General features: G+C 39.3%; 1 protein-coding gene across 1 annotated transcript in view; it reads left to right on the top strand.

Moving 5' to 3' along the window:
• The window catches only part of CNTN6 (contactin 6), an 88,868-nt gene extending 76,063 nt beyond the window's left edge, over positions 1 to 12,805 (top strand). The window contains exons 15-21 of the mRNA XM_086619314.1: positions 942 to 1,012; positions 3,847 to 4,081; positions 4,634 to 4,749; positions 6,410 to 6,596; positions 9,619 to 9,731; positions 11,455 to 11,623; positions 12,705 to 12,805. Coding sequence (XP_086475440.1) covers positions 942 to 1,012; positions 3,847 to 4,081; positions 4,634 to 4,749; positions 6,410 to 6,596; positions 9,619 to 9,731; positions 11,455 to 11,623; positions 12,705 to 12,805 — 992 coding nt within the window. The remainder of the gene's footprint in view (positions 1 to 941; positions 1,013 to 3,846; positions 4,082 to 4,633; positions 4,750 to 6,409; positions 6,597 to 9,618; positions 9,732 to 11,454; positions 11,624 to 12,704) is intronic.
• The last annotated feature ends 580 nt before the right edge of the window (positions 12,806 to 13,385 follow it).

Raw genomic sequence — 13,385 nt, 5'->3', positions numbered from 1 at the left:
TTTCAGACAGCAAGAGCTGAGTGAAGAGAATGACAAAGCAATTCTTGAATTTTTAAAAATAGTACCAAGGTTTTGGAGATGGCAAGGAGTGAAAACGGTCTCTTAGAGGGAGTTTCTGTCTCAGTGAGTTCCAGAGTTGTCCTCTTTTCTATACTTCTCTAGCAGGTGAAAAGGAACATGATATCATCCTTGCAAGTGGATCTATAGTGAACTATACAATAAGAGCAAGGCTAGTCTGTCTAAATTCCATCCGTTCCATCACAATGCAGTTCCCCAAAACTGTCAAAATTTGTAGGCTAATGGAGTGGGTGTGTTGCTGGAAATATAGAGCAAGAGGCAAGAAATGCTGATGTTTTCTTTGTCTCTCAACCAAGAGCTGGTAGACCAGCGTGTTGCTTGACCTATGGTGTCATGCACCTGGGGCAATGCTGGGGAAATCAAGGTCTAATCAAAGAACTTTTGGACACTTACCATCTTGAGAGAAGGAGAAAAGCAAATTATGAGTTTTGAATTTCCTAAGAAAAGCATACAGCCAATTAAAAAATTAATATATTGCTCCAACAACATGTTTACCGAACAAATGCATAATTAGTAAATCAGTAGTGTTGCAGCTACAGTCTGAATGGAACATCATTTTGCCAATTAGTTGATGAGGCATAATAATGTCAGATACTTGATGCTACTAGCTTCTTTAATTAATTTTTTGAACCAGAGTACTCATGTATTAAATACATCTGTGGCTTCAGCCTTAGAAACTTGAAAACGTGTAAACATAATTTCGGTTCATGTAAAACGTACTGTCATATAATACAGTCCCTGTTCTACGTGTTGAAAGGCAGAATAGCTGCATGTGAGCTAGGAAAAGCTCTACTCATCCAGGTGACAAGACCTTCAGCAATACCAGTGGGTAGTTGCAAGTACCAACATCTTTTCTTCTCCAGTTCCTGTCGTGGCTCCAACGAACATCAGCGGAGGAGGAGGGAGCCGTTCTGAGCTGGTCATCACGTGGGAGGTAACTGGTAGCTCAATTAACCTAAGCAGAGTCCATGGGTGAAATCACAGCCCTGCTGAAATCCAAAGGCTTTTGGTCATTGGCTTTAGCTGAGCCTGGATTTCATCCTGCCTCTGGAGGGAAAACAGCCTGTAAGATATATAGCAAGTTTTCTGTGTTATAGCAAACAATTTATAAAAATAAACAGTTTAAGAGGCATATTATAAAGATGTTTAGAAGTCTGTATAACCCTCTTATCTCCATTGTACAGGAGGTGCTTAACACACTAATCTGCTTGGCCATTTTCTGCATTAACATTTTTCATACTTTTGTTTACATGTTTTTTATTCTGGAACACTGTGCTGACAAGACATATCCTATTATGCGTTAAAGGAGATGAGCCCTTTAATTCTCCAGCACTCCAGCGAGAGGAGAGAATATACGTTTCCAGAACAGTTAATACCATACTACAAGTTGCAACGGGAACTTAAGGAAGCCCTCCTTCTCCAGCCACCCTGCAGCCTTCCCACGGGAATCACGAGGAAGGCAGGCAGCCTCTTGCAGAGCCCATGCAGTGATGGGGCAGGGGCTTGGCCAGTACTCCAGCCCCTATGGAAAAACTCCCCAAAACACAGCTCCTACCCTCTGAGTTTTTTATTGGTGCTAAAAAACACATCTGAAGTTAACAGGACTCACCTAATTAAATCTTTCCTCCAGCTTTGAGGACATCTGACTGAAGTAGGAGCTACCCCATGCCATTAGAAGCCCTGCCATGTATGTTACTATCAGGTGTAACTGTCTCAGAGGCTGCACAAGATGACCTATGTTTAGTTCCTAATTTGGGATGGGCTCTCCAAAACACAGTGCTGCCTTCATAAGTCATAGAAAATATTTCTTCATGGGAAAAAAAAAAAAAAGTCTTCTAGTTCAGCTTAAGGAAAGCAGTCTCTCCTCTCCCTTGACTTCATTTTTTTTTTCCCCCAAAGAAATAACCAAGGTCCTGTATACAGATTAAAAGGAAAGGAAAAGTGTTCCCTGGAAAAGTGTTCCCTGGAAGTGTTCAAGGCCAGGTTGGATGAGGCTTTGAGCAACCTGGTGTAGTGGAGGGTGTCCCTGCCCATGGCAGGGGGGTTGGAACTGGATGATCTTTGAGGTCTCTTCCAACCCAAACCATTCTATGATTCTATGAAAAGGAATTAAACTAAAATTGATGTTATTCATCAGCTGAGTTATCTGTGTTCTGCTGTATACTAAAAACTGTGCCATTTGACCAGCTTTTTGGAGGAGGAAGGCAAGTGATAGAAAAAAAAATGAAGTCAAAAGAAAAAAAAAATCTGCACTAAATAATATTGTCAGTGGTTTCCCCTCTCCATGCTCCAGAGTGAAACTTTATTTTTCTGAACTAAATTTTTCTCCATATGCATCTTTCATTCTTGTTCCATTTTCCTCTCTACTGATCTACTCTTTGGGAGCAGAACATGAAAATCGAAAACAACCTGAGAGATCTCAATCAAATTATCCTGTTGGACTCCATAGTGTGTCCGGAAAAATAGTCAGAAGAAATACTAATTATGCCAAGCTAACAACACTGAACTCGCCTCTGCAGCTTTCTGTGATGAACTCACTAAACATCTTGATTAAATCTGAGGTCACAGAAGCCTCAAAACCAAATTAAATGCTCTAGAAAGTAGCTTGAACTCTTATAAATCCCCAGTGCACCGTCGTTACTCACACTTAACTCTCTCAGGACTGGAAAAGAGATAGAAGGAGGCATATTGGGGAATTAGTGTTTGCAAAACACTTAAGGAAAGACACATCTGCAATACATGCCAGGCCAGGGTTATTATCAGACTTAGAAGCAATTCATGAAGAAAAGAATAGAAAAAGTGCCCTGAAATCTTCTGATGTACTTCCTGATTTTTTTTTTTTTTTCCCCATCTTCTCACACCGTTAGTGCTCCAGGAGTTTCTCTGCAGGAGAGGAGCTTGGAGCCAGGAACGATCATCAGGGCTGTGGTTCTGTCCCCATGTTTTTCTCTCTTTTTTTGCACCATTTTTCATGGCTGCTTGTCCGTGCACCTTATTTTGAAGCAAGCACCTAAAATAAATGAAGTTTTGCTGAGAAATGGTTCCTTCCTCTGTGTACTACTGATCTTTTCTTGTTCCATAAACTTTCTCTTGCTTTGAGGAGCTGATGTAGAAGTATTTTTATCCCAGGAAAACAAAAAAGTTCATGCTGGATTCAGTGCTGATGTAACTGCCTGTTCAGTATGAGTCATTAATACATATCTAGACACGAGATTCTATTAATAGAAACATTAATTTTGCCATGTTGACTTGCAATAACATTTCTGTTCTAAACAAACTTAAATAAGAATACGTTCATGAACTTGAGACTTCTAGTTGTGCTAAAAAGTTACTTAAGTACTGTACTTATATGCAGGCAATTATACAGCTGACTCACACTTCTGTGTATACATTTGCTTCTTTCCTGACTTTTTTTTTTCTTTTAAAAATCATTTATTTAAAATTAACATTCCTATACCCCTTGGGAAAAAAAAATCAGCTACAACCAGTGCTGAGTGAAATGCTTTTAATTTTGAAAACTTCATGCCTGAAAGAGAATGACTTTAATGGAGCTGATCAGATCTTTTGTTTCTAAATTGATTGCCTCAATAGATTTATTATTTTGATTTTTATTTCAATATTACATTGACTGATGGAGCAAACATTATTATCTTCTCTAAGGCACAGTCAACTAAATCAATAACACTAAAATACACTCAGAGAATGAAGATTCAATTAAAACAGTGTATACTTGCAAATGCTTATTGACTGACTGCCTTGTCACCACAGCCTGTTCCAGAGGAACTACAAAACGGGGACGGTTTTGGCTACATCATTGTGTTTCGTCCTCTTGGCTCAACAACCTGGACAAAAGCAGTGGTGGCTTCAGTGGAAGCAAGCAAATATGTTTACAGGAACGAGAGCATTACACCTCTCTCTCCTTTCGAAGTGAAAGTTGGTGTCTACAACAATGAAGGAGAAGGGACTCTCAGCTCCATATCCATTGTCTACTCAGGAGAAGACGGTAACGTGTGTTACTCTTATTAGTAATGGTTGTGTAGCATCAGTAGCTCCCAGATATGCTCAGACAGATCTCCACAGGGGTATTAAGGAGCATGCTCAACGCTGCTCATTGAAGATTGACAAGAGACAGGAGACAGAAGACGGGAAATTGAAGTAAAAAAAAAGCAAGAGGCAGATTTTCAGAATCGCTTTAAGTAGACATCGTGTTTGTAGTCCCCAGGGAGCTCCCACTGAGTGGGCTGTGAAAAATCAGGAGACATTCAAAACAGAGCAGCTCTCAGAGGGTTTAGCTTTTCAGACCACTCAGTGCAGCTGCTGTCCTCTGATTTTGTCCCAACTTATGGCTAACGACCAATTTTGAAAAATTATAGTTTTGCTGATTTTCCACAATAAATGAGTGGCAAAGCTAGAGGTTCACACCAGGTTTCCTGAGCCTCTGCTGTCTGCTTCTCCCCAGAATCTTTCTCTCTTTTCTTGGATCTCCCTCAGTTGCTAACATAACAGCCTTTTGATAACCAAACGTTCCACCAGCTGTGTTTTCTCCCATCCCCAGAGCCGCAGGCAGCACCAGTGGGGGCTTCGGCACTGAGCGTTTCGGCGGCGGAGGTGGAGGTCTCCTGGCAGCCCATCGCGTGGAACAGGCACACGGGCAGGGTGCTGGGCTACGAGGTGAGGCGGCTGGTGCTGGGGTCTGACACCATCCAGGTGTCCCTTCCCCAGCCGTGTTTGTGTTCGGGTTCCTCCTCCCTTGCTTCCAAGTCAACAGACAATGGAGCTCTTCGCCCGACTCTCATTAGTGACATTTCACCTGAGATAATCCCAAGCATTTACAGACCAGGACTGCAGCTCTGCCCCACACTTTTTGCAAGGTAAATTAAAACCTCAAGATTCATCATTCGTGATGGCTGCTCTAAAAGGACTGTTGCTTGATTCCACAAAACAAAGCTGATCCTCCTCTTCTTACACAGCTGTAACGCTGTCTGAGCAGGATGGGGCACTCGGATAGTTTAGGGGCATGAACATGACCCATAGCATTGCTTATAGAAGAAATTGAGATAAATGCACTTCATTGCTATCCAAAGCTTGTGCTGCAGTGTATTTGAAAGGCTTTTGGCTTCTCACTCCTCTTAGAAGCACAGAATCATTTAGGTTGGAAAAGACCTTTAAGATCGAGTTTCACCGTTAACCCAGCACTGCCAAGTCCACCACTAAACCGTGTCCCTAAGCACCACATCTAAACATCTTCTAAATACCACCAGGGATGGCGACGCCACCACTTCCCTGGGCAGCCTGTTCCAACATTTGACAACCCTTTTGGTGAAGAAATTTTTCCCAATATCCAATCTAAACCTCCCCGGCACAACTTGAGGCTCTGGGAATTGAATACCTGCTCGTTTACTGACAACTGACAGGTTTTCTGCCCTGTGCACTGGAGTGCATTGCTGGTGTCACAGCACCAGGGCCAGGGCTGGATCCAGGGCTGGGCAGTTGAGGGTCTGAGCAGGGGGGGGATGAGGACACATGGGTGCTGCCAGACCCCGGGGGCACTCACCCAGCTGTGCTGCTTCTGGCTTCGCCCTGGTCTCCAGCATCCGGTGGGAGCAGAAACCCCACATCAACTGCATCTGACATCCACAGGGTAGACCAGAGGTGCTTCCAGCAGAGGTTGGGGAAAGGGCAGATTTTAGTATTAATATCTGAGATACTTTGCAATAACCTCAGATATGATTCCTGGGCATTTTACTTGCACAATGAAACAATTTCTTACTCTTTTTTTTTTTTTTGGATAAGATAAACCAAGAGTAAAACCAAGCCAGAAATACTTTAAATTCTATCCTATTATTACAAATATATAAATAAAGGTAATAAGAGTCATGTACAGTACACAAACCTTCCTAAATCAATGACTTACTGAAAAAAAATTCAGGTCTAAATAGCTATCACTGAATCAAAACTAGAGGCAGGATACAAAATAATTAAAAAACCTCTTAGATGACTGAGATGAATGTTTCTTTACATCTTTTAAAGTTTTTTAAATATGTTTGAACCATAAAAACAAACAAGCTTTTAAAATTTCTCACCTTACCAAAGGTTTCCTTTTGGGCATCTATAAAGTTAAGGATTTCATTTTCTTCCTTAATTGGTATTCGGTCTCTGAAATTTTATTTCTTCTCTATAAATATTCATGCTTAGTTTTATTTCCTGCTACTTTTGAATGTGAAAAACCCTGTATTCCTTGAAATCTTCATTGTCAGTGTGTCTGCTTCTCAGCCAAATCTGTAATTGATGGAAAACAATGAATTGCCTGTTCTTTGTTCTCCCTTTTCAGGTTTTATATTGGACTGATGATCCCAAGGAAAGCACAGCTGGTAAAGTCAGAGTCAATGGGAACGTAACAGCCAAAAATATCACAGGACTAAAAGCTAACACAGTGTATTTTGCAACAGTTCGAGCTTACAACACTGCAGGGACGGGGCCCTCCAGCACCCCGGTAAATGTCACCACTAAAAAATCACGTGAGTATTCAATTTTGTATAACAAATGTTGCAAACTCCCAAGTGTGATAGTGACATTTCAGCTCCCCGTGACCCATCGCTGCTAAATGTTGCAATATCAAACCTCTAAATTATGCACTACAGAGAGCAGCAGGTGTGATACGTTTATATAAATAATATTTAGTCATCGATTGTTTTAATTTTCTGCAACTATAGAAGCAAAACCATGTGCTATTCTGTTTGTGAGAAGTAGCTTCATGAATCCAATGTTTCATAGGCCCATCCTCCAAGGTAATAAGGAATCACTGAGCACCATCGTGCAGGATTGAATCCATAAATTATGGATTTACTAAGAGAATGTTACTAAGAATTTACTAAGAATGTTTACTAAGAGCAAAATTGTCACAAAGCAGGAAATCTTGGTAATCTGCTATGTACCAGAGTGCTCAAAACTCATTATTGTTTAAGCATTCCATTTTTTACATATTTTCCTTGGACTATGTTTTCCCAGTAAACAATTGGTCAGTCCTTTTGCACAAAAAGGGAAATATTTCTCCTGTCTTTCACCGATTTTCCTCTTGCCTCTGTGCTGTTCCGTGCTGTTACTCCAAGTGCAAGACGAGAACCAATTTGTAAAATGAGTTCATGATAAAAGTTAACATTTAATGTGAATAGCATGAACCAAAATTAAACCAGAAAAGATATTTCTTAAGGATTCAAACAGAATTTTTCTCACAGGCGATTTGTTAATGGAAAATAGACTCATCTTTGGAAATGATTCTCTATATTCATACGTGCATATGTATGAAAGACAAGTTAGAGACATGGCAGTCAAGTGACAAGACATAGAAGGAATAAATTTGCTTTTGTTTTACATTGATTGAATCTCCTGTCAAATTCAGGACTGTGCTAATGGTTCATTTAAAAATTAAAGTCAAAATAACTCTTTTAATATTTAAAAACATATATTAAAATTTTAAACTCTACTCTCTGAAAGATGCAAGCACTTTCAATATGAGTAGAGATAATATGTCAAGAGAATATAAACAATGCTTCAGCTCCAAGGTAGTAGCTCTGTTTTCCTACTCAGTGTCCAAGATTCCTACAGTGTCCTGTGTATGCCATTACTGTAGAGACTAAGCAAAACTAAAATAGTCCCCCTGCCAAAGAGGTGCGATTCTGATTGAAACCAACTTATCTAAGACCAATTTAAGGTCTAAGTTGATAGCCTGGTTTAAGTTTAAACTACTTAGGAAAGTGGAAATGATGTCTTCCTTCCATGCTCCATTACTGTGAAGCTATTGTGGAGCTCAGCTCTTCTGTTTCTTTACTTTCTTTAAAGAGATTTATTTGCTTTTTCTTTTTTTTTTTTTTGTTACAAATACATACATAACAGATAAAGGTATTAGAAATACTTTGCAAAGATCAAACCTCAGCTCAATATGGCAACAAAGCCAAGTGTTACCTAAAACATGAGAGCAATGTTACTAACTTAATAAACTCAAACATATACTTGGGCATATACTTAGAACTTCTAGTATTCTTGACAATATTGATTATGAGAAGCTAGCTGTGGAAATAATCTGTTAATCTTACATCTGAAGAACGGTTCCCAGTGGTTTTGCTTGCAGGTATTACTATGGATCTGGGGAAGTGTTATGTTACCACCTATTCTGGTCCCTGGCTGTGCAGCAAAACCAGATAATTGTGTTTTGAAAATCATTCTGTGGTGGTTTTTAAGCCAAAAGACTATGAACTAATATGGTTTTAGGTACTGTGCTAAAAAGCTTTGAATAAGGCAGTATTCACCAATTTTGAATACTTCCAAGACTTTTCAGAGTACACAGTCAGTTAAATATTTGACGTTTTGCCTCTTGTGACTTTTTTGTTATCAACTTCCTTATATAAAATATTTGCTGAAAGCCACAAACAGTATTTAAGTAAATTTTCAGTTTTATCTATGTGAACATACACAAATGCCTTCAAAAAGAAAATGAATCTTTTTCCAACACTGACAGTATGGCTCATGGAAGGACATCTGCTTATATTCACCTGGATGGTCCACTAACACCTCCTTTCCCTTCTAGTGAGATTAAACTTCTCCACAGTCATGAAGCAGATAGATATGAAACAACAGGCACCATCACTTTATTCTGTCTCCATGGGAAATGAAAGAAATTGTTGAATATTACCAAATCAACAGCACCTTCCAAGTTGCATGCATTAATCCTCAATATGTAGGAACTGTAGGGAGAAAAGAAGGATCCCAGAGGTTAAGCGTTTTAAAGTCAGATCTGGGACACACAACCTGTTGCTCCAAACCTCTCCTCCTTTTACTTAATTCTGTTCAAGACCTCCTTTCCTCTAACACCCCTAGCACCGTCCTCCCAGGCAGGGTCCAGGAGAATGCACCATGGAGGAGATAATGTGTTATTCTAAATCTGAGATGCAGTTCAAAGGCACAGCTTCAACTTCACATGTTCACACAGGATTCGATTCCAGTCACTTGTAGGCAAATTTTCAAAGTCCTTGCACTTAGGCATGAAAAGCCTTTGAAAAGCTACTCAGCCTATTGTGCTGAGAATTTATAAAATCCTACAATGTTTCATGATGGATCACATGGAGACTTTAATGTGTAGCTCTTTGTAACCTATACTCATGGCTGATGAAAATCTTGTCTTTTGTATTCTGCTCTTAGTTTTAGCTTTTTCTGAAATCCATACAGCAAAACATTCTCTAGTACATTAAAATACAGATAGGAACACAGTACTCAAACAAAATCTATCAAATATAACTTGAACTGTCAGACATAGTCAGGCTTTTCCTAATTTCAAAAATGAACTCTCACAGTAAGTGGTTTTGTGTTATGAATAGATCTTTATTCTGACTAATATAAGAGCAATGATGGACTGGAAAATGTTTTTTACTCTTAGATTTGAATCACCCATGCATTTGTTACTTCCATGTCAGCAGCTCATTCAATTACACAATGCAAATTAATATTCAGTTGTATCTTGTGATTAGCATCATCTTTTTTTTAAAGCACCGAGCCAGCCCCCGGCAAACATCGCCTGGAAGCTGACAAATTCCAAAATCTGCTTGAACTGGGAGCATGTGAAAACAATGGAGAATGAATCAGAGGTGCTAGGCTACAAAGTAAGTCATTTCTTTATCTTGTTATTCAAACGTGTTATTTATAATAGAGGCACAAACAGTGACTTGTTGAAATGCAGCTGCTCATTACCTGGAAAACAGTGACTTTTCTGCAGTTATGGGGGTGGTTGGCTGACATTTGTACCAATGGAAGAATGGCTGTGTTCATTCAGAGTAGAACCTCTTCATCTCAACACAGGAATTTTCTGTCCCCAATGCTGGATCTCTCTTGTCCCATTTCCCTTGTAATCTTACTCACCTAAGATTCTTGCATTCACATCTTTTTGGTGAAGGAGTTTCGCACGTATGTAAGAAGTAGAGAGCAGTCTCTTAAACATTAAAGTCAGGTATAAAACACATTTAAAAGTTCTCATTCTGACAATCCAGAAATGGACCTTTGAAAACAGGTAGGAAGATACGATCAATGTGATTGAAGTAAAAAGCACTTCCATAAATGTATTTTTTAAGGAAAGGCAAATTTAGCTTAAAGTTTGTTTGCAGTGGTTCTGACCCTAAAAGACGTAAAGAAAGACTTTTTTACTCCTGAAGGACTGTAAAAATGGAGGTGGAGATTGCTTGCATGAGAAAAGGTTCTCAGGATCAAGATCTTCATGTTGCTAGGCATTTTAATGTCTACACAGTTATTTATGCCTAGGGAGGAAAAGGACACCAAAAACCACCCACCATGCAATTTTTCTTAAGATTGTATTCTTTTACACCCTAGTGAGTGTGTTCCAGTAACTCCACACACTGGGGAAAAAGTTTAAACTAAACTATTAAGCTTTTTTTCCTTTGTGTCTAACCCACCTGCTTCTACGCCACACTTAGTATATTTTGATGTGGAACCAGTGCTTTAAGTACTTGCTGTGGTATTTATTTTATGATCCCTGTTTCTCCTGGTTCTTCAGTTGCTCTTTTTGGCATAAATATGCCAAAAGATTGTCAAGCAAGAGGAGTCAAACACTGTCATTGCTGTGCTAGCAAAGAAGAAAGGCTTGTTGGAGCCAGAAAGCTGATCATAGCCTGTAGGATCCCTGCTGCTATGCACCTTGCTCTGATGACACATTAGCAAAAAGACCTAAGTGCAACCAAGCACTGGATCCATCATCTTCAGTTGTAGCAATGTGCTTCCTAAGTGGAAACCCAGATACTACTATCCAAATTTCTGTCCTTTCTTGAAGTCTTTAAAAACATACAGCTATGCAATGCCCCACGTTTTCATTAGCAGTGGTAATTTTACTCAGAGGTCAATGTGAACATTTCTATTTGACTGTAACTGCTCTCCACAAAAAGGCAAATTTTTTTTTAAAAAAAGCCTAAAACTTCAGTTCCTGAAGTGACAGACGAATTCCAGATCCAATTCTGGATATAAGAGCTGTTACAGACTGAATTTTTCTTTAAGGGTGTGTCTAACTTCCATACTTACAGAAGAGTGTAAGTGTATTCAATAAGGATTTCATAACCCAGCTTTCAAAGTGAGCCTCAGTTCTTGCAGACCAAGACTGTCCTGCAAAATGCAGGTGGAATACATACCCACTGTGGTCTCCACCACAAAATTCTGCAGAATACATTTCTATGTTTTGAATTAAGCTTAATACTCTGCAGAATCCTGATAGTGCTCTGAAAAGTTTAGGACATGATGGAAGATATTCTCATTCAAAAGTATCTATTAAAACTTAAAAAAAAAAAAAAAAAACAACCTCTTTTCTAATCTGTTTTCACTTAGATTTTGTATAGACAAAACAGACATAGCAAAGCACATGTATTGGAGACAAACAACACTTCAGCTGAGCTTCTGGTACCATTTGAAGAAGATTATCTCATAGAAATCAGAACAGTCAGTGATGGTGGGGATGGCAGCAGCAGTGAGGAAATTAGGATTCCAAAAATATCAAGTACGTGAGATGATTTTTTTTTCCCTCTGAATGTTATGCACAATAAGAATTCTGTGTGCCTCTAAGAAGGGCAGTAGATTAACAGACTTTCCATTACCATAGGTGGTACCCCTCCTGTTGCTTTGTGATGCTGGGTACGTGTGGATGAGTCTCCATTACTCTCACTTTCATCAGAGGAGAAAGTATTTAGCAGAACACCTGGATGTGGCTTTATATTTAGTGTGACATGGCTCTTAATCTGCTCTGGAGCTGCTGCTGCTGCTGAGACAGACAACCTCAGCCCTGCTCCACGGTTGGGGTGGGGCTGCCCAGAGTCCAGTCTCTGCCCTCATAAATATCGTAGAATCATAGAATCACAGAATGGTTTGGGTTGGAAGGGACCTTAAAGGTCATCCAGTTCCAACCCCCCTGCCATGGGATGGACACCCTCCACTACACCAGGTTGCTCAAAGCCTCATCCAACCTGGCCTTGAACACTTCCAGGGATGGGGCAGCCACAGCTTCTCTGGGCAACCTGTGCCAGTGCCTCACCATCCTCAGAGTGAAAAATTTCTTGCTTATATCCGATCTAAATCTGCCCTCTTTCAGTTTAAAGCCATTGCCTCTTGTCCTGTCACTACACGCCCTTGTAAAAAGTCCCTCTCCAGCTTTCCTGTAGCCCCTTTAGGTACTGGAAAGCTGCAATAACATCACCCCAGAGCCTTCTCTTCTCCAGGCTGAACAGCCCCAACTCTCTCAGCCTGTCTTCATAGTAGAGGTGCTCCAGCCCTTGGATCATCTTCGTGGCCTCCTCTGTTATAATATCTTATTATTCTTATTATTCATGTACAAATGGAGCAAACTAGCCAAAACCCTCCTGAAAACAGATATTAACAGTGAGGTTGGGAAGCTGATTCAAAACCATGATCCATGGAACTGATGCTTCAACTTAAAAAATAAACGAATAGAAATAACATTCGCAGATAACGTCTCATTTTGAAAATAGAACAAAGATTACTGTTATGCTAGAATGCATAGAAAAACATTCTTTTGCCACACATTTACTTTTGTCAGAAAAATTCATATGCTTATATTTTTACAGGTTTAAACTCTGGAGGAATAAAATTGTCCCAAAGGGTAAACCATATATTGGCATCTGGGATCCTGCTATTGCTTTCTGTTCTTACATGCCCTTTTCCTTGATGATTAAAGCAATGTTCAACCATGGACTTTTAAAAACAAACAGTATGTAGATCTTATATTAATACTTCACCACGACCAACATTCCAGGTAAAGAAAAATAGTGGGGATGGGGGAGGGAGATAGAAGTCGTCTATTAAGAAATCACGAAGTATCAAATATTACATAAATTTTTAAAAACAAGCTTTGGAATTAATGGATAAATGTACATGCATTAATTAAATGGAGTGATGTCAAACATTTGTAAGAAGAGTGGTCTCAATTTTTTCACAAGCAGTAGTTCTTATTGAAACTCCAGTGTAACGGTATGTCAAACATGAAAGACCTGTGCCAAGCTTTTATACCTGAGAGAAGAGACTTGAAATTATTATTATTATATTATTTATCTCAGTTCTTCAATGTAACCTGTAAAAAAACCCACCTCTTTCAATTAAATAAAAGCTATTTGTTTACTTTTTGCACTTGTTTGTATGACAGGGAGTGTCATACAATGCATTATATGAAGTTTACTATACTATTTTCTCCAGAAACGAGAAACTTAAATAAAAGGAATCATATGTACCAACCCAAAGCCCATTGAATT

This window comes from Tauraco erythrolophus, chromosome 12, assembly GCF_009769465.1.
Source record: "Tauraco erythrolophus isolate bTauEry1 chromosome 12, bTauEry1.pri, whole genome shotgun sequence".
NCBI lineage: Eukaryota > Metazoa > Chordata > Aves > Musophagiformes > Musophagidae > Tauraco > Tauraco erythrolophus.
This window is presented reverse-complemented; position numbering and strand designations above follow the sequence as displayed.